Source organism: Ipomoea nil, unplaced genomic scaffold (genome assembly GCF_001879475.1).
Source record: "Ipomoea nil cultivar Tokyo-kokei standard unplaced genomic scaffold, Asagao_1.1 scaffold0302, whole genome shotgun sequence".
Lineage (NCBI taxonomy): Eukaryota > Viridiplantae > Streptophyta > Magnoliopsida > Solanales > Convolvulaceae > Ipomoea > Ipomoea nil.
Window position 1 is genome coordinate 973941 of NW_017616730.1, and position 22112 is coordinate 996052.

Consider the following 22112-nt stretch of genomic DNA (forward strand, 5'->3'; position numbering starts at 1 on the left):
GTATATTTGTATTATCAGAGCGTGATAATCTAAACGTTACTGATATGGTATATACGGGTATGGGTACGTATACGGGTAAGGGTTGGAGCTCGGGTTCCAAACAATGGATCGGGATTCGGGAAGCTCCGGTACAACCTAATGCCCAAAAGTCCCCCCTAGTAGCATTTAATACGCTATTTATAGGTAGGAAAAGGAGCCAGGTTCCAGGTTTCTCGGCATGGCTGGCACGTGGCGGGCATGCACCGACTGCGGACGGAGCCAGGTAGTAGGCCACCACGCGGCGGCTAAAGTCTGAGGCCTGTCAGGGTCTCTGGCCAGCGGTGCGCCCGGTCTCGGTCGGTCGGGTGGCGATAGTCAACTGGTTTCCCTACGGCTTTGGCCACAGCGAAGGGCTCGATCAAGTCGGATCCCTCGGGCAGGACAGTCGGTCGGGCGATCACACTGGCTGACGACTGGCTCGAGGGGACGTGAGGCGGGAGACCCGACCGTCTTATCTGAAGGACGGTCGGTCCCGACCGTATGGTTGGCTTACCGGGGGTATATCCCTATCAGTTACTAAAGAACTAACAGCTTGCTAACATGTGAATGGGTGCAATTTTGCCTGGTGAAAGACACCCCTTGGGAAAAGTATAGGGCGACTGCAACAAGCCAACAACCTCGTAATCCAGAGGCAACAACATGGTCGGGAAAGTATGTATGAACATATGGGAGGGCACATGTTCGAACCCCATTGGGGGCATTGATTCTTTGTGCTTCAATAGATTGAGAAAGTATGTATGAACATATACTACATTGTAACAAAGTCAATAGTACTAAAAAAAAAAATAGTAATACGAATCCCTAGTACACAAATTAAATTTAGATAAATTTGAGGGTGGAGTACGAGTTGGCCCGTGAGTTACACGGGTCAACCCGGATATCCTTCGGGCCGGATTGAGGAAACCCCAACCTAATTCGTCTAAAAAATTAGTGATAGGTGAACAACTTGAGAAGCCCTCCAACCCGTCAACTCTATGTAAATTGATAACAATAACTATTAGTATAAAATTAGTCCATATAGTAATTTTATAAAATATTATTGATTCAAACTTTGTGATTTCATATCTCTAAAATAATACAATATGTGTAATATGATGCTCAATACACTCCATATAGTTACTTTTTCTTTTTAATGGGATTGTGTATTGTGGCCAATATATAAAGATGCAAATTGAAGTTCGTTGACCGGTATATAGTGATCGATGGACACATATACTCTTTTTGCAACTATAAATTCCCCAACTCTTCTCATTTGGTCACACAAATATATTCACCTCAAAGAGAACACTTCCCATTCTTTGCAATTTTATGTGTCCATTTGTCGTGAAATATATAAATTGAGTGAAACATTATGAGTATGAGATTTGCGCCGACATTTATGTGCAAACAAAAATTGCCTTTGCTGCACATGCCCAATGGCGGCGGGATTGACCTGAAAATTCTGCACCGCCCGCAGAAGGAGAAGGTTGTGGTGGTGATGGGGGCGACCGGCGCCGGAAAGTCGAGACTCTCCGTCGACCTCGCAACCCGATTCTCGGCGGAGATAGTGAACGCGGACAAAATGCAGGTGTACCAGGGATTTGACGTGCTCACTAACAAGGTCACCGACGAGGAAGCCGGCGGCGTACCGCACCATCTGCTAGGGATAATCGACCCCGAGAAGGATTTCACGGCGAAGAATTTCTGCAACGCGGCGTCGCGCTGCATCAAGTCGATTGCCGGACGCGGGAGGCTCCCGATGATCGCCGGCGGGTCGAATTCGTTCATTGAGGCGCTCGTTGAAGACGAGGATTCCAAGATGAAGTCGAAGTACGATTGGTGTTTTATCTGCGTCGACGTTGCGCTGCCGGTTCTGCATTCGTTCGTGTCGGAGCGGGTTGATCGGATGGTGGAGAAGGGGATGATTGAGGAGGCGAGAGGCATGTTTAATCCGGCGAGCAGGGATTACTCTAAGGGATTACGTCGAGCAATTGGTATGCAGGAATTAGACCGGTACTTCCGCATTGAATCCGACGAGGAACACCGCGCGAGGCTACTGGAAGACGCCATTAACGACGTGAAGAAGAACACCAGAACACTAGCGTGCCGGCAGCTAGAGAAAATCAAGCGACTGAAGCACGTCAAGGGGTGGAAGATACACCGCCTGGACGCCACGGAGGCGTTCCTTAAGCGCGGCGGCAGTGAAGCGGATCAAGCGTGGGAGAATCTCGTGGTGGCGCCCGGCACCGCCATCCTCAACAGATTCTTGCACAGCCATGCTAGCTCTGGCTCCTTGTTTTTCACCGCCAACAACCTTCTCATCCCGCCTGCCGCCGCCCGAGCCACCGTCGCCGCAGCCGCAATTCACTAGATCCATAAAATCAAATTAATCAGGGAGCGGCTTATTAGCCTTCTTAATTTGAGTCCAGTTAAATCCCAAGATGAGACAGAATTTATCAGTACACACTTTGATCATCAATCAAATTAAGCATAATTCAATAACCTGCTGTAACACACTATGTAATGTTCATATATAATTTCCACCATTAAACAAAAAGCTAAGCATAATCAATACATAATAATTTCTCTGGGTTCTCCAATGTCCATTTTAACTACGGATAAGGTTAAATTAGAACACCAATAAAAAATAATCGAAGAAAGTAAAGAAGATCACATTTACGTTTTTGAAGAGAATTCCGTTCAACGCTTATCATTTTCCAGTTAGATACACAACAGACAGAGAGTATAAAGTCTGGAACAGGAATGGTGCTGAGTGTATATCCATGGAATCTGTCTTTTAATTTGCTGCTACAGAAGTATCACTAGGAAGAAGGGGAATGGGGTCAAGCACTGATGATCATGACAGAAGTTTCTGATAAAATTCACCTGGAAACTCCACGCGATTGGGCGACACAACTGCTCGATCGATCAATCTCTCTCACACCTAAAATCATAATTTGATGGCGAAAATCTGCCCAGATAGTCAACTATTCCCAGAAAAAGATAGATAATCGGATCGGAATAAAATCTATCATTCATTGAAATGTTATGACCACTACGCTTTTCAATCACTTTCGTTCTGCAATTGATGCGCCAGATCGAATGAAGAAGCTCATGTCTTTTCATTTCTCCGTACGCCATGATCGATTCCGCGAGCAATTGAGCATAAAGGTAAGGTATGTAGTTTTAATGCATGATTCGTTATGCACTTTCGACATTTTTAGGGCATTTAATTTGGAGCATTTGAACGCTCCCACTACTCCAAACACTGTACCCGCTTGCCCGAATACACTCCTAATTTTGTTCTCAAAAGGTTGAATCTCCAACTCTAGAGGCCCGAGTCCCTGTACTGTAGCATTTTGTTCAATTTAGTCCCTGTACTTTAATTTTATTCAATTTAATCCCTGTACTTTAAAATTTAGAACAATTAAGGACAATACTTAACACCGTTAACTTTTTCCGTTAAGTTTATCCACGTGGCGTTGGATTTGCCATGTCAGATTGTGTGATGTGGCATAAAATAATGTAATTCGGACCAAAAGGATGTAAAAAGACTCAAACCTTGAATCATTGTTTTAAAGGATGAGTTCTCCACCGCTAAACTACACACAACACTTATTTAAAATTAGTTAAAATTATATAATATTAGTTATCCTTGTGAAGTAATAAAGAATAAAATAGGAAAAGGCATTCACTGATAACTAATATTATATAATTTTATTATTTTCCTTTTTTTTTTATCACTTGTGAAGGCCATAAAAAAGGAAAAGACCTTCACTGATAACTAATATTATATAATTTTATTTTATTCTATTCCCTTTTTTATCATTGTGAAGGCGTTTTCCTTTTTTATTCTTTAGTACTTCACAAGCATAATTAATATTATTATATAATTTTAACTAACCCTAAATAGATGTTGTGTGTAGCTTAGCGGTAGAGAGTTTATCCTTTAAATTAAACTTAAGATTCAAGGTTCGAGTCTTTTACATCCTTTTGGTTTGAATTACATTATTTTATGCCACATCACACAATCTGACATGGCAAATCCCCGCCACGTAGACAAACTTAACAGAAAAAGTTAACGGTGTTAAGTATTGTCCTTAATTGTTCTAAATCTTAAAGTATAGGGATTAAATTGAACAAAATTAAGGTACAGGGACTAAATTGAACAGAATGCTACAGTACAGGAACCTAGCAAGTACTTTGACCTTCCGGATCACTTTTAAATTGACTATTCACTTTCAAAAAGTCGATCTTACCTCCACATCACAAAATTTACAATTTTTTCAATACGTTCCCTACATCCATGATGTATTCTCTCACTTTCACAATAATAAATTAATATATTTTCCTAATAAATATATACACATATAATAAAATAAAATAATGTACAAAAGTTGCCAAATGCCAATAATAAGCTTGCAATACATGTGTAAACAAAAAGAAAAAAAAAAATTATATGCAACCACATCAGCTTGAAGGGTGTCTCTTTCAAGGATAAATCCAGCCTTAAAAGACTTGATTCTAAAAATGATATCAGACCACACCATTCCCAACTCTTTCTCTTTAAGAATTATTGTGACAGAAACATGAGAGATTATATTAATTAGACTCTCAAACTGTAGCAAATCTCTCTTATGCAGGATAACTTTCTCGACCAATTTATGTATTGTGCTATTATGCTCTTTATAGATTATAAAAGTGACTAATTTCTACTTTCCATCTTTGTTGCATATATTGGTTGAACTTACTAATCAATTCCTTTAATACTCGATCTCTTAGTTAATTTCTTTCCCGTCAAATATTTGGCCGTCATTGCACAATAAGATACATATCATATCCATTTTATATATGCACCTTAATTTAATTTTGAATGATGAGCGAAATCTGCAGCCACTACTCGATGATGTGCACGAGATAAACTTTGCTCCTGTAATAACTTGCAAACCACATATGAGATGTAAACCGTACTAAAAAAAATAATGTACAACATGCTTAGCTTGACTGTGGGGGTGTTGGCAAGACCTCGAATTTAATTTGCGTTATAAAACATGATAAATGGATAATAACTTAATGATTCTATGTAGGTTGGGGAACAAAGTCTTTAACTATTTTCAAACTAGGAGACTGAAAGGGAATCAACTAAAAAATATTATAGGAGCACTAAAATGTAAAGATGATAATGGAGCATCGGAAAGCCTAATCGTGGAGGTTGAGTGGGCATTTGAACTAGCTAGATAGCTTCCACTAGTCCACGACTTGTATGACCTTTAAAAGATTTCAAAGCAAATCATGACATGGTGTAACCAAATGGGTGTCATACCACCTACAAAATCAACATTGGCTTCGACATCACACCCTTCTCCGATCCATTTTCAAAATGACATTCGATTCATACATAAATAAGTATATTGTTATCATTGTTTGACTCATCTTTTTTAGTTTATTATTCACATTGATTTCATTCTTCCAAAAGGCTGAACCCCAACCCTAAGGGCCCCACACACCCGGCCCGACAGAGCATTTGGGAGGATGTAAATCATGGTGACTCAACTGAACATGAACCACAGAGGCTAGACCGGTGCTCACTGCGCACAAGAAGCCCCCCTCACTACAATAAGTGGAGGCATGGAGTTGTTAATCATTAGTCTCTTATAACGTATTTAGTATTCACTATTATAACACGAATTCTTTATCTAAATAAATGAGTTTACTATTTTCACTTTTCGATTCATCTTTCTATGTTTATTATTCATTTTGATTTCATTACTAATTTACTATAAGTGGAGTTGTTAGCCATCAACACTCACCCATCAATCTCTTATAATGTCTTTAATTTATTATCATAACATGAATTCTTTATCTAAAGTGACAATACTCGATTCAGACATGAGTAAGTATACTATTATTGATCACTGCGTAGACTCGTCTGATCTTTTTAAGTTTATTATTCACTTTGATATCATTACTTTACTATAAATGGAGTTGTTGGCCATCATCACTCACCCGTCAATCTCGTATAGTGTCTTTACTTTTATTATTCACTTTGATATCATTACTTTATTATAAATGAAATTATTGGCTATCATCACTCACCTGTCAATCTCGTATAGTGTCTTTACTATCATAACACGAATTCTTTATCTAAAATGACATTCGATTATGACATAAAAAAGTATACTATTTTCAATGCTCGACTCATGCATCTTTCTAAATTTATTATTCACTTTGATCTCATTACTCTACTATAAGTTGAGTTATTAGCCATCAACAATCACCCATCAAGATAATTTTTACTTGGTTTTTCTTCTTGCAAATCTTGGTTTTTAGTAGGGTCTGCACGGATAAAGAAAAGAAAAAAATAAAGCAATTTTTCGCGCGTCTTGCTGCAACATGCACACCCAGTACAGTAGACGTGTGCATGCTAGGCGCATTAAAGTAGACTTTTTCTTCTTCTTTTTTTTTTTTAAAAAAAAAAAATCTGAAATTCTCTCTCTCTCTCTCCCCCTCCCTCCCTCCCTCCCTCCCTCCCTCGGTTGTAGCTGACAAAAAACTAAAAAAAAAAACAAAAAACAAAAAACAAAAACAAAACAAAACAAAGAAACACCATACTATTGAGCTTGCTCTTAGACGTGAAAATTCATGAAGTGTATATTTACGAATTATAAGTTCTTGTTTTTACATTATATATCTCATATCAATATTTATAGCTAAGTTAATTTTAATGTATTCTCTATATAAATACTAGTGAAAATGTATATATAGAACTGAAAATGTAATCCCAAGACCCATCACCCATAATTAGATTTGATCTTACACCTACCACCTATATTATTACTCATAAAAACTTGACCAATATATGAGGTTAGGATAAGAGCAAATACGTAGGAACGTAGCATGATTTGAAACAATTCTAAATTAATTTGTCTGTTCATGTTTGTGAGGCATGATACACTAAGACCCACACACCGAGACTAATTATGTTTGTGTTGAGTAGGACCTCAAAGGGTGATAAAACACTCCTTCATGAGTTTTAAAGTAGTTGCACTCCTAGAACTCAAACTCGAGATCTTTTGTTAGCATATGTTACTTGCATATCATGTGAGGCTAGATTTGCAAGATGATGAATAGTCCTAATTTTCTCTCTGTAGATATGCTTTATATGAATCCGGATTCAACTCGAGCTTCAATGATTGGTCAAAATAGTAAACTTTTGTACCATGAAACTCTATTGTTCTTGATTGGGTTAAACTATTGGCTTTTGTACAGTCCTGATTGCATCAAATCCTCCCTGTTCATAGCAGAAGATGCTAATCAGAAGTATTACCTTTGATGCAGTAAAACCAGAAATGATTAAATATGACAGATAAGCACAACTGCAAAAGCTCATTTCACAGATCCATAACATGAAAGAGACTGTTCCTAGGTTGTCTGTTAAGATTATGAACACCTGAGAGTCTAATGTTGAGAAGCTGGCCAGAGAAAACAGGTGAGTAGGAAGGGATCGAAGAGGGTTTCGATCTCTGGGTATGAAGGAGAAACTGAAGAATTGAAGTAAACGCAGCCTGCGTATGTATTTAGGTGTTTCAAACAACTCAATTTTCTCCAGGCCAACTGTCCCACCCAAAAGAGGTCCCTACAATTCAGCGAGGGGATTAGACACTGTGTTCGACGGTGGAAACCCTGGGTATACCCAAAAAAAACAACCTCAATTTTCTTGCAACTAACACAATTTCTCCTGAATGTTTTTCACATAGTACAGTATACCAAACTATAGACTAATCTACAAATTCATGTGAATATTTATAATTGAAAACTAGGCATTAGTACAATAACATCACTAGTATCTATCTGCACCTAGGTATGAAGTCAGTATCAATCATGCCAACAGAGTAGCAGCACCGTGCATCTCCATATGATGTAGAGCCTTGCCCTTTGCTCCCGGAGTTGCTTCGAGCAGCCACGCCTTGACCGGAGTTTCCAACTCCTTATTGATGACAAAGAAGAAGCTGACATGCTTGTATGAAGAAGAAGAATGGTGAAGAATGGGGGTTTGGTTTTGGTATTGAAGAGCAAGTTTATGGGTTTGAAAGTGAGGATTCAGTTATTATATAGTGCCTGTACTATGAGGGGCTGTAGAAGATATTAGGTGAAATAGAGATCAAGTATGTGGTGGCCCGACATCAAATCATATTATTGAGTTCCAACTTCCAACATCACTGCATTATCTTATCTTACACTGTTACTATGGAACACAAATGAAAGAGTTTCATTTGCATGGTTTTGTCTCCTTGCCATGCCAACCCTACCTTGATGTTTCCAGAAAATCAGCTCGTGCCAACTCAATTATGTGCAATTGTTGTGTCGGAGGAATACATTCATTTCAAAATCTAATTAATTTATATTGAACAAGCATTAGCATATAACACATGGTCATAATTAGTATATTACATGGTGGAATATGATAATAATAGATAGGTTAATCACAGATTCACTTCAAGTGCCAAAACAAAGCATAGAATATAAACATTTAGAAGAACTTAACTCATCTGCTAGACCCTTCACTCTTAGTATAAGTATGACCGTTCTTTTCAGCATAAAGATTGTGTAAAGCCTCTCACTCCTCTCCTAATGCCTTTCGGATATCTTCCTGAAAGAAGAGTGCCAGCAGAAAGTTTAATATAATGTCAGCCGAACTATTATGGAGTTTTAATTTGTAAGAGACTCCGAATAGTTCTAGCTTGCACATTGGGTCCAACCTTATGTTACTCCAGCTCAATTGCAGATAATATCAATCAGTTTGATACTTTGATTTGACAATAAAGTTGAAGTTAGTCTTTGGAATATCCTTTAAAGGCTTTCATTCATTGCATTTACCCAATTTTTCAAGTCAATTTTGGAATGATGGGAGGAAGGGGACCTCAAAAACTTGGGCATATGAATCTACAGAATGTATGGGGCATCAATCCACTAAAACATGAAGCAAAGAGAAAGCAAGATACCTCAATTGCAGATGGTGGAGTATTGCTGCCAAAACGCTTAATAACGATCCCTTCTTTGTCAACTAAGAACTTGGTGAAGTTCCACTTGATGCTGGAACCACAAAAGCCACCTTTACTTGATTTAAGGAACTTGTAGACTGGTGCTGCATCTGGACCGTTAACTTTCACCTGATCAAGAATTCACCATAACTTCGTCAACAATTATTGTGAAATTGCAACGGGGCCTGCTAATATCTTATCATGCACATACAATATTACTGCAAATAAATTCTTGATTCTTCCATATCATGTGGTGAAACGATAAGGGCCCAATTATAAAGGAATCAACAGCTCAGGAGCAATGATAGGGGTTGGAATGTGTTCACGCTTTAGCAACTTGTGACATTATCGGTTGACACAATTTCTTTAGATATTAGTAAAAAGCATTGGGAATGTATCAACATGCACACATATAGAAATGAAGCAGAACTGGGAAATAAACAAGCCAACTAACTGTCAGGACCTAGAAAACCTCCTACAAAATCTTTATGTTTATTTCTATAGAAGGGAATTCCTTTTTATTAGGCATGCAAAACACACAAACACAACCAGGAAACCCCAAGTCCGCAAACTATCAGAACACCAGAGAATGACAAATAAACTACTTATAATCATCTCCATTGATGGTAATTCCTTTGACTAGAATTACTAAAACTTATCACCAAGAAAAATAAAATAAAAATTCCAAAGCCAACTCCAATAGATGCACAATAACAATTCAAGTCTCTGACACCAGTTAATCAAAATATACATCTTGCTTTCATTCCATTACATCTATTAGTTGCAAGAGGAAAATTATAAAGCCAAGAGGATATTATATAAGTGATTTATTCTTAGCTAAATGGTTTGGACAAATCCCTTAATTTCTACAACCATCACAGCTGCCTAAGCATTCCTACTTATACTTCATCAAGCCAAATACTACAATAAGACAAATAAAAAAACAGAACTTTTTATCTGATTTAAAGTGACAGGCAAACATTTGACTCTTTGGTGGCTGTCATGAGAATAAAAGGTTGTCAATGGCTAAGGAATCCGGATATTTTGAAAAGTGATTGGGTCTACAATGTCCCGTACGTCCTCTGAGCAACAAACGAGTGTACAGATTTAATGGCAACACACCATGACCATCTTCCTTATGGTCTCCATCTTTTAGATAACCATCCTGAGGGCATTACTAACAGGCTTTTTACAGATTTAGTTGTTGCAAGATTTTCTAGTCGGTATTTTTTTCTTGTTTGTTCTCTCCCCATATGTTTAAAATAAATGACACGCAAACAGGAAATAAAGCGTGAATAACTGATGGCCACGTTAAAGGGCATGGCCTCGGACAAAAGCAAAGGGCCAAAGGCACGAGAAACACTACTTTTTGGAAGATGGGATATTCAGCTTTGAACCTAGTGCAAGCAAAGTCTTGTGCTTCCTCACTTGTCCCTGGCTCTTGCTTCAGGAATTGATTGCAGGGGAAACCTAAGATTTCAAATCCTGATAGGGAAATTCAAGTCAGGCATGTGGTAATAAAGCTCTTATAGCTTCATACTTAAAAAACAGTTCCAAACTCATACACTATAACCTTAAAATGAAAAGAAAACCAAATTGATGGCATCTAAGAATAAATCACCTTTATCCTTATATTTGCTGTACAACTCAGTCAGCTGCGTGTAGTTAGCGTTTGTGAGCCCACTGGTAAACCACAGAAACCATTACCTCATCAAACCTAGCTCAAAAAAAGGGCGAAAAACCAAAAACAAAAACAAAAACCAAGTGAGAGAAAGAGAGAGAGAACCATCTGGAAGCAACATTGACGACGAGAAGCACTTTGCCCTTGTAAATGCTGAGGTCCACATCATTACGTTTGCAATCCTGCAAATTCGAAGAACAGAAAGAGGATTGGGATTCAAATTCCTAACAAACAACTGTATGCAAAGTGGGAGAAATACGGTACCTTGACAGTGAATTCGTGAATCGACTTGTGTGGAGGGGAATCGCCGGCGGATAGGGAAGCGCCCATGTTTTCCCGGCGGCTGCGCGGCCGATAAGAGGCGGAGCAAAACCGTATGCGTGGGGGTGGGTCTGTCTTTACTCCTTATGGCTAAAACTGTGTCGTCGCCACCTATCTCCTTAATTGTCAACTACTTTGACAGATCACGCAAACACCATTCTTTTACTCACACAAAACGAAAGAATAAAATAATTAATTTACCAATCAATTTTGGGTTTATTTGATCGTTTAATAACATAATAATTAACTTAACTTATTTGACCATTTTATATATATATATATATATATATATATATATATATTTATTTATTTATTTATTTATTTATTTATTTATTTTTTTATAATAATTTATTATTCTAAAATGCTAAAATTCAATATTTCGATTAACTTTTTGAAAAAAATTATTTTACATGTATTTAATAATCAACTAACAGCTAATTTATCAAAAATCAGCTAATGTTTATCAACTAATGAAACTCATTCTCAATCAACTATCAGCTATTTATCAAACACCCCTTTTGTCAAGTAATTAATTAATTAAAAAAGTTGAAAACTTTATGTATCAAATAAATAACTTTATGCAGAATTTAGGGTAAGTGGGGCTAGCAATTAAGGTGAAAACGTTTATTTTGACTAAGAGAGAGAGAGAGAATGGGATATTTCAGCCTTAATTGTTATCCCAGAGATTTAGCTGAAGCCTGAAGGGCAGCAAAACTTGTGAACAGTTACAAGGCCAAGCAGACCTCTGACAAAACTAATGCCATACTTCTATCCTTGAGACTAGTAGAGTACATAAATGTTCCCAAAAAAAAAAACAAGAAAACAGAGTACATATACAAAAATGTCAGCTGCCTAATATGTTACAGCTCTATCAACTTCATGGCTTAGATAGATCTCTCTACTCTACCACTGCATATATATACAACCGCAAACTCAATAACAGAACAGAACAGAAGCAGAAGCAGTAGCGCTGAAACAACTCATCTCGGTCGCCAATATTTAGAACCTGAAATTTAAATTCAAGCACATCATTGGTACACAGTAGAGTTTCCAATCCTCGTAGTATCTACAGTAAACGGGACAAGTATATAGTTACGGATGAAGCATATGTTACTATGTTATTTGTCATTTAACATCACAGAAATATCAAGAAAACAATCAAACGATACCCACTTTCTAATGGTTGTATGTCAAGAATATATTCTCGATTAAGGAAGATTATCATACCTCTACTTGTTACTGGGAGGGGACCTTCGGGGGGTGTTCGGTGAGGCAAGAAATCTCTATAGTTCATAGGTCGAGAAGGGTGAGCCCATCTGTGATCGCGATATGACCTTTGACGAGGACAAGTATATGGACCAGCTGCATAAGGGCCTCTGCTGCTGTCTTGGTAGCATGGGCCTGAGAGGAAAATAGCCATTAAATCTCGATCAAAATAACACAAATAGAATATGATTTAGTTGTGAATTTTACCAGAAGGCAGAGCTGATGTCCTCCAGTACTCTCCAACATCACGATGCGGGAAATCATTACGTTCTCTGTAGAGATCAACGTTATCTGCATTGTGCATATGAAATCTGTTTGGATAAGAAGGATGTGGGACATTCCTCGTTGCTTGCACTTCGGACTGCACATAGGAGAACTGGTTTGATGGAGCAGGGTGAGGTGGGCGCAACCGAAAGTTCTTCTTGAAAGAATCCTCAGGAGGTGGCATGTCATTGGACCCCCAAGCGGATGGATGATGGACAGATTCACTACTGAATGCATGTGAATTACGAGAATCAGGTTTCTGCACTGGCACATGATTTTGTATTCCTCTCCTATCAGGGGCATGATGCTGAATACCATCTGGAATTCTCGATTCAGCTCTTGCATTAATAGATTGCGGCAGGATCGATTCTTCCACGTTGTCTTTCACAATCTGCACTCCAACACACTGATCAAAGATTATATACAAAGACCATTCTACACCAAATCATCAACAGAGAGAAGTGTTGAAATGTACCTCTGAACTTGAAGACAACTTTGAATCCACAGATATTGAGCCAGATGAAACAGGAGCAGGAAGAGAGGACGGTGGAGGGGGTGGAGGAGGTGGAGGCACAGAAGGAGGTGGAGGCGGAGGCATAGACGGAGGTGGAGGGGGAGGTGGAGGAGGTGAGGATGCTGGCAAAGGAGGAGGTGTTACCGGTAAATCTACTGGAAATGGAGGGTGAATGTGTGCTCCAAAATGATTTACAAATGGATTATCTGAAGCCAGCCCAGTGTCTATTCCAGGACCATTACTTATGGCAGGGATTTCAGCTTCACATACAGGAGCCACATCCTCCATTTCAAGTTCACCATCCACATCTTCCAATATATGTGTATGCTTCTCAGTACTTGGGATGACATTTCCCTGTTCTTCAGATTTTGCAGCAGTATGTTCAGGAGTAACAGCCTCAAAACCCTCTCCATCAGAGTCAATTGCATCTTCATCCTTTAGCATTGGAGGCATACAAAAACCAGGAAGCTGAATACTTGAATTGCTGGAAAAAGATAAAGGTCAATGATGACATCCAAAATTATATAAAACAAAGCTACCTTATTCCACTGGGAACAATACATAGAACATATTCAAATAAAATCTAATACCTTCCATATTCATCAACCATCATACCCTCCATTTCTCTAATTGGGTCATCAAAAGATCTCTCTGTTCTTAAAGACCGTCGAGAGTATACACCGCTAGAAGAAAAGGACTCCAGCTCTGTAATACGAGAGCGAATAACTGATTCTGGAAGAATCCTCCTCTCCTGCCAGACCTTCAAAACCTGTTCAACAAATCAAGTTAAAAATCTAGTCTATGTCCATTGCACTGAATGCAGAAAAGTAGCAAGATGAATAAATCCAAATACACAAAAATTATTATTATTAATACTTTCAAGCACTGTCTCTGGTTTTCCAGGGAAGAACTTCCAGGTGGAGCAGCAGCTGCTAACATACGCGGCAATACTGTTTGGATTGCTAAAGGATATATAGCACCAATATCACCTGAAATTTTATAAAATCTCAATACATACACACATAAAAAGATATATAGAACATAGATTGGAGAAATGTGTATGACACACCATCCAGAGAACCTAGCAAAACCGGAAGTCAATAGCCATACCTTTCAAACCCCTTGAACACTGAACGATAGAATCAACTAGAAAAAATAAATCCACTCTTCTATGTAAACTGGACTCACATTCCAAATTAGAGGAAAGAATTTCCACCACCTACATTGATTTAAGGAACAAGAAAGAAGAAAAAACATCATCATCATAAAGAGGCCATAATACAAAGACAGAACCGGATTTATAAGAAATCAATTTATTGCAGGGTCTTAATGCACACAGAAACAAGGCTATTTCCGGCAAGGCTGAACATCAAATGCACACCACAAATTTGAAGCATTTATGTTATTTTAAGCTTTTCGATGCTTCAAGCCCATGGAAGGGGGCTTTCATAATCATAAAGAAGTTCTCCAGATGACCAACTACAAAATATATTTTCAAGAAAATTTGCATGTCACTCACCTTAGTAGCAACACCAAATTTAGCACAGTCTATAGCAACACGTGTTGCTCGACCAATGCTTTCCTTGGTCCGTGTCAATGCTCCCAAAATGGATTCAAAATAAGCTAGAGCAGCACTAGCTTCTCTTTTGCTGCTCATTTTGTCTGCAAACTTCGGTTTATCAAGGACAAAATCATCTGACTTAGACATGTTGCATATTGAAGTATTCGGTGGTGATGCCCGGGCGTTTGAATCCAACCCATCAGTGAGAGATGACGACGACAAGGTAATTGAGACAGGCTTTTCACCCAAATGATCATCAGATACAGAACTTGAACAAGACTGATGCAGTTCTTGCTGTGAAGAACTCATAATCTTTTCGGGTGGAGATAAAGCACATGAATCCTTCAATGTCAATCCAAAACCCTCTTCAGCATTGGATCTGAGATAAAACATGAGATTCATGTTATTGGAGACAAAACAAGCCAGAATAAGGCCAGTGGGTAATGGATCAGTAAAAAGCAACCATCCCAATCAAGGACAGGGAAAAATGTACAAAAAGAAAAAGGGTCAACACCTATTCAGACAATGAACTACAGCTTTGATGAAAAGATAATCAACTAATCAACATAACTTACATTTCATTGTCTTGTTTACTCTCATCCAGTGAATGTTGACACAAATTGTTAGTCTCATCACATTTAACCTCCAAAGTATGCACATGAACAATGCCATCTATTTTGGGTGAATTTGTGGAAATTTTATCCCCTCCAACAAAATCTGAGCACATTTGATGAAGTTCACAAGCCGGCTCTCCAGAAGGTTTTGATGAATGAACATCAACTTCGTCATTGTCATTGAAAGCTGCAAGAGGAGTTGATGAATTATCACTATGGTTTACTAAGACCTGTTCCTCAACACCTACATTAGGTGATTCCACTTTGGCTTGTATCTCCCCTGTATTAGGTGACTTGATTTCAGGATTGTCCATTGACACAGCAGTGGCTGTTGCTGTTGAGAACTGAGAGGCATCTTCTATAGAAACATTTCTGAGAAGCATCTCCGCTTTCCCCATTCCAGATTCATTCTCTACTTTTTGACTATCTGATGTCTCATAGCAATAGCCCACAGAAGAACATTCAGCAAGGGATGTATTTATTTTTGATAGCCCCCCAAGACTTTTTTTATCATCTTCAGAAGTGTTAGCTGACATGGCCTGCAAGGCACGGTGAAGGCGTTTAGATGGAGGTAAAGCAGATTCACCAGTAAGCGAACCACCAAATTTTCTATTGCATAATTGCTCCATTTTAACTGGGTCTTTATTCAGTGGGGAGGAGTTTGGAGCAAAAGAACTATCCCCCCCATGCAATGACCCAGTACCCTGTTCTGCAGTGCTATTACAGACTTCTGTTCTTTTATCCTCTTCTATTGATGTATCAAGTTCCTCCAACACGGGTGATGGCATACCCATGCGAACTCTCGCTCTTTTGAAAATCGGCAAGTGCTCATCACCATCTTCCTTCATATCCTTCACAACTCTTTCAGTTGGCTTTTCAACATCATTCGGCAAGCTTTGCCCAGATATATCCACGTTCATTTCAGAATCTATTTCTTTGACAGGAGCAGCTGTATCCTCAGTTGAATCACTAGGTAATCTTTTCCTATGTGGCTTCCTCTTCTTCTTAAGTATTACAGCACTACCATGGAAATCAAGCTTTTGGCTAAATTCTACCTCGCCTTCACAATGCTCAGGGGACCTAGGCTCAAGTTTGCAACCAGATTCCACACTGCTGCCTTCATTGAAGCTTGAGGTATCAGAATCAGCTGTTACAATTTCAGAATCATTCTCTTCAATGCTACCATTTGAAAGAAAAGTAGGCGAAGCTACCTCATGCTTGTCAGAATCATCAAATAACTTCCTAGTCCTTTTACTCCTCCTCAAAATGCCATCCTTCAAAGTACTAGGACCTCTTTTCTGTGTGGCACAGTTACGTGGTCTCAAAGAGTTCAGTTTCCTTCTTGAAGAATATGTCTTTGTAGCAGGCATAACTTCCACCATGCCACTAGACTCTTTTGACGGTACTTGTTCATCACATGAAATTTCTTCTACCACTCCAGCCAGACCAGTTTCTGTTGAATAGTTCCAACCACTTGTATCTGCAGCAGCATGTTTCACTTTTTGACAAGAATCAAGTGTTGCTGTGGGTACTTCATAGTTCAGTTCATTGTTAGTTGACTCATTTTTCAATTTCTCATAGCAATCAATTATCTCACGCACAGCACGAACAAAATCTGCACCTTTTCCATGGCGTTTTCCGAGGAGAGATTCTTTCTTCTCTTCTGTGAAAGCCTCTACATCAGAAGGGTTGCAAAAAGCTCTGTATAAAAGGGGAAGACATCGGAAACGAAGTAAGAATCAACAGGGAAAAAAAACAAAAACAAAAAACAAAAAAAGATGGTGAATGCTTAGACATCACAAGATCAAAAGGAGTGCCTAATCACTTACTTGACTGGAGAAAGTAAAATGTGAATGGCTCTATCATAAATTGATTGCATACATTTCCCATAAAATGCCAAAGCTCAAAACTTTCTTTGCTAAGGTAGAGTTCATATACTTCAACAAGGTAATACAAACATGAAAAATTTACATGCCTTGGAAATCATATCATAAAGGTCATTAGTAATGCATTTTAACCCATAAGGCAATAATGGTTAAATTTCTGGGAAAAAAAATACTATTATTGTGTGCATAGTCTTAAATGTACTAGAATTAGCATGCTCACAAATTAAATAATTCAATTGTAAGACGAAGGTAAAAAGGATGTATAGTAGCTCAGAAAGCAGGTTTAAAGAGAAAATATGCATATAACCACAAGGAACATATAAGAACAGAACTAAAGTGACATGCAATACTCACATTTGTTGGGTTCCAAAAAAGTAGACAAGCACCTTCTTCCAGTCAGGAGGATAACCCCACTTCTCAGGCTCACTTACCTGCCATCCACCACCAACAAGAACAATTATGCTCTCTTTTAGTTAGTTATGCTATTCACAGATATAGGAATGGAATAAAATAAGTGAAAGAGAAAATGGTGTACAGCAAACCATAATGAAAGCATAAAAATTTAAGTACTCACTAAATGCACCATAGTTTATTAATATGAAGCATGCTTTTTATAAAAGCATTTAAATCCATTAGGAATCCAACATTAATATGTTTAGACCTATTTTTTACATTATCAAATTAAATAATACCTTTTTTTATTATTTGGAGAACTTTAAATGATAAAATTATGAATGATTAAATTTAATTGCAAGTCAATACCTTGAAGATCTTTCTAAGTGATATATCTGTCTCAAAGAAAGTAGGTTGCATTCAATGTTACTGACAAAACAATGCAAGCTGAGAAGTGACTTGCAGTACTTTTAAGGTGTATAAAGATTGATCCAATTCACTGAAGCCAATATAAAAGTTAAAAGAGTGAAAGAGGGTATAGTGAGGGGCCCAATTAGCCTAAAAATTGCTTAAGTGTCAAAATACTGTAACCTTAAGGCACACAAATCCCAAACCATACACGATAGCCACAAGTACATACCAAAAAAGAGTTACCCACTGAAACTTGTCAAACAGAGAAGAAATATATACATTCAGCTCCCTCAACATTTCAATTTTCTGAGAGGCAAAGACTTGGGGTGTTTATTGTTTGTTTTGAGATATGGGGTTTAGGAGGGGGGGGGGGGGGGGGGGGGGGTGTAGATGGTATCTCAAGAAATAGAGTACTCTTTCACTTCAGGAAGGCTGCAAAGTCCAAGGAAAAAAAAAAAAAAAAAACACTAAAAAGCACAAATTTATGGAACATCAACTTCTGTTAAGTGTTTTACAATGTATAGCAAGAACCTGACCCAACAGTAAACTTGCCAAACATAGAAGAAATATATACATTCAGCTCCCTCAACATTTCAATTTTCTGAGAGGCAAAGACTTGCGGTGTTTGATGTTTGTTTTGAGATATGGGATTTTAGGAGGGGGAGAGGGGTGTTGATGGTATCTAAAGAAATAGAGTACTCTTTCACTTCAGGAAGGCTGCAAAGTTCAAGGAAAAAAAAAAACTACAAAACACAAATTTATGGCACATCAACTTCGGTTAAGTGTTTAAGTGTTTCACAATGTGTAGCAAGAACCTGAACCAACAGTGAACTTGTCAAACATAGAAGAAATATATACATTCAGCCCCCTCAACATTTCAATTTTTTGGAAGGCAAAGACTTGAGGTGTTTGGTGTATGTTAATGAGATATGGGATTTTAGGAGGGGGGAGGGTGGAGAGGGGTGTTGATGGTATCTCAAGAAATAGAGTACTCTTTCACTTCAGGAAGGCTGCAAAGTCCAAGGGAAAAAAAACACACAAAGTTATGGAACATCATCAACTTCTGTTAAGTGTTTTACAATGTGAAGCACGAACCTGAACCAACAGTAAACTTGTCAAACATAGAAGAAATATATACATTCAGCTCCCTCAACATTTCAATTTTTTGGGAGGCAAAGACTTGAGGTGTTTGGTGTATGTTTATGAGATATGGGATTTTAGGAGGAAGGAGGGTGGAGAGGGGTGTTGATGGTATCTCAAGAAAGAGTACTCTTTCACTTCAGGAAGGCTGCAAAGTCCAAGGGAAAAAAACACACAAATTTATGGAACACCATCAACTTCTGTTAAGTGTTTTACAATGTGTAGCACGAACCTGAACCAACAGTAAACTTGTCAAACATAGAAGAAATATATACATTCAGCTCCCTCAACATTTCAATTTTGAGGCAAAGACTTGAGGTGTTTGGTGTATGTTAATGAGATATGGGATTTTAGGAGGGGGGAGGGTGGAGAGGGGTGTTGATGGTATCTAAAGAAATAGAGTACTCCTTCACTTCAGGAAGGCTGCAAAGTCCAAGGAAAAAAAAAACTAAAAAACACAAATTTATGGCACATCAACTTCTGTTAAGTGTTTTATAATGTCTAGCAAGAACCTGAACCAACAGTATGTTACATATACCAGAACCAATAATATTTACATATGTCAGAACTCAGAAGCCCAATGGGAAAGCAAAGAACTTCTTGATTTAAATAAAAAGTAATAAAAGAGGTGCAAATTATTGACTAGCAAAAGGAAGCTTCTTTTTTCTTTTTCTTTTTTGTAATTAATCACTTAACTAAAGCCTTTCAGCATCATTCATTTTCTCTTACTTGGCCATACAGTTGTACACTTGTGTTAGGAAGACATTTGCAGTTCCTAATTTCATCCATTGAGGGGAAATAATAATATGAACTGTGGCTACTTAAAAAAGGGAGGAAAAATTAAAACAGAGCTTTAACATTGAAGTTTGGATTTGATTTTCATTTCCTGAAATATTGGAGTCAAGTAAAACTTATCCCAAACAAAAAAAAATGTCTTAGTAATTAAGTAATAATCGAACAATCAAAACAAGTTGTTATGAAGTTCATTTAATTATATTGATATTCTGAGCATTGAATTGAGGACCATATTTCAATTAACAACACAATGGTATCATGATATCATTCATAACTCATCAAACCCTTTATATTCTCAAGTTGGGGAGAACTGCAAAAACTATGTAGCTTTTATTGTCTTGAACTAAATTCCTACAAGTATGATTCAGTCATGTATTATGCTATAACAGTTGAACAAACTCCTAACTCCTTAAAGTAAAAGCTTTTTAGGTTTCCGTCAAACAAAAAACTAATTTGAGCATGCAGTATGTCCTTAGTTGGGGAAAACCAAACAAACTATGTACTTTTTTTTTTGTCTTGAACCCAATTCCTTCAAATGCAATTCAGTCATGTACTATTGCTAAAACACCTGCACTAACTCCTAACTCCTTAAAAGTTCAAAACTTTTTAGGTTTCCCTTTCTATGAACAAAGTACTAATTCAAGCATGCAATATGTCCAACAAAATTAGTTGGGGAGAAACCACACAAACTATGTACCTTTTTTGTCTTGAACTCACTTCCTTCAAATACAATTCAGTCATGTACTATTGTTAAAGCACTTGCCCTAACTCCAAATCCTTAAAGTTTAAAACGTTTTAGGTTTTCCCCTCTACGGACAAAGTACTAATTTGGGCATGCAGTATATCCACACACACACAAAAGTTGCTAATAGCATCAGATCCATGGTGACATAAAATGGGGAGAAAAGTAAAGCAGCAGCCAGATATAACAATGATTATACACTAGTGAGTAGTTGAGTTCAGAGAGCATATCACTAAATACAGTTCAACTAGAACGAAAGCAAAGGTTATCAGAGATGAAGTGTTCACATACCGTAGCAGGCCAGGCCGGAAATCCTTTGACCTTAGCAAGAACGAGATCCCCTATCTTCCACTGCCGCCGAGCGGCAGCCGCCGCAGCAGCTTTACTGGCACCTTTTCTCCTTGGAGCCATAGAAACACAGAAATACCAAAGCAATCAATCAAGTGAAAGGCATGCACGGCCTAAACAACAACTTCAAGAGGCTCCCCGATGAATTCCCACCGAGAGTGCCCACTTCTTTGGGAACAAAAACCAAACAGCTTCGAGTGTCCTAAGGTTTCCAGCTGAAGAATTGGCGTAAAACCCCCCAGGCATTGATAGATCTTTAAACACGGAAAAACGGCAAGTAATTGAAATTCAAACCAAGAAAAACCCCTAAAATTAAGGCAAACAGCTAAAGGAGAGTAGCATATTGATGAGCGGTTGCGCTTAAAACCCTAACCCTACTTTTACAGAGCGGACGGGACGGGGGGTGAGAGTGGGGGAAAGACTTACGGACGCAGCCCATTCACACACATACAACCAAAAACAGATATGAATTGAGTAAAGAGAGAGAGAGAGAGCGCGTGCTAAAGTGCGCGGGGCGTTGTCTAGGTTAGAGATGAGTAGGCTAACGTGCGCGGTGGGCGGACTCTTACATACCGCGCCGCAACACGTGACTTACCAACTTATACTATACGTTACAACTTGCTGCCATAACTCTGTGCCCCTGAAAATCCGGATTATTATTGGGCCGTATTTTACTGTGGGCCTTCATGAAATACGACAAAATAATATGGCCCAATAGTTTCCTTGAACCTTTTAGGAAGTCCAGGCCTGTTGTGCTTTAACGGGTCTTACGGCCCATATCAAACCCACTAGCTACTTTTACTTCGACCAATAATTATGCTGTGGAACTAGAGGTGACCACGGTTACGGTTCGAACCGGAATTGAACCGGAATCGTCTGTACGGTTCCGGTTCCGATTCTTAACCGGAACCTTATAGGTTCCGGTTAAGGTTCCTATAATCTTGGAACCGGAACCGTCGGTTCCGGTTCCAAACCGTGAAATCTAAAAAAAAAACATTAAAAACTTGCCAAAGGTCAGTAGGCCACTGGCCTTGTGGCCTACTGGGCCACGTGTAACATATATAACATAATTAAAAATAAATAAATAAAGGATAGAAATTCCGATTAGAACCGCCGG

At 38.3% G+C, this 22112-nt stretch overlaps 2 protein-coding genes across 2 annotated transcripts; one reads left to right on the forward strand and one right to left on the reverse strand.

The window, feature by feature from the left end:
* The first annotated feature begins 1305 nt into the window (after window positions 1–1305).
* On the forward strand, window positions 1306–2530 carry LOC109160766 (adenylate isopentenyltransferase 3, chloroplastic-like). The gene has a single exon (XM_019309010.1). The coding sequence runs from the start codon at window positions 1391–1393 to the stop codon at window positions 2387–2389; it is 999 nt and encodes a 332-aa protein (XP_019164555.1). The 5' UTR covers window positions 1306–1390; the 3' UTR covers window positions 2390–2530.
* Window positions 2531–8395: 5865 nt separating this feature from the next.
* LOC109158729 (protein HUA2-LIKE 2-like) lies at window positions 8396–21525 on the reverse strand. The gene is made up of 16 exons (XM_019306630.1): window positions 20939–21525; window positions 17521–17597; window positions 15242–16981; window positions 14625–15045; window positions 14216–14324; window positions 13982–14094; window positions 13696–13874; window positions 13067–13589; window positions 12535–12997; window positions 12289–12462; window positions 11005–11144; window positions 10846–10922; window positions 10681–10742; window positions 10426–10544; window positions 9021–9188; window positions 8396–8668 (listed from the first exon to the last, which is right to left on the reverse strand). The coding sequence occupies exons 1-16, from the start codon at window positions 21056–21058 to the stop codon at window positions 8636–8638; spliced, it is 4518 nt and encodes a 1505-aa protein (XP_019162175.1). The 5' UTR covers window positions 21059–21525; the 3' UTR covers window positions 8396–8635.
* Between the last annotated feature and the right edge of the window lie 587 nt (window positions 21526–22112).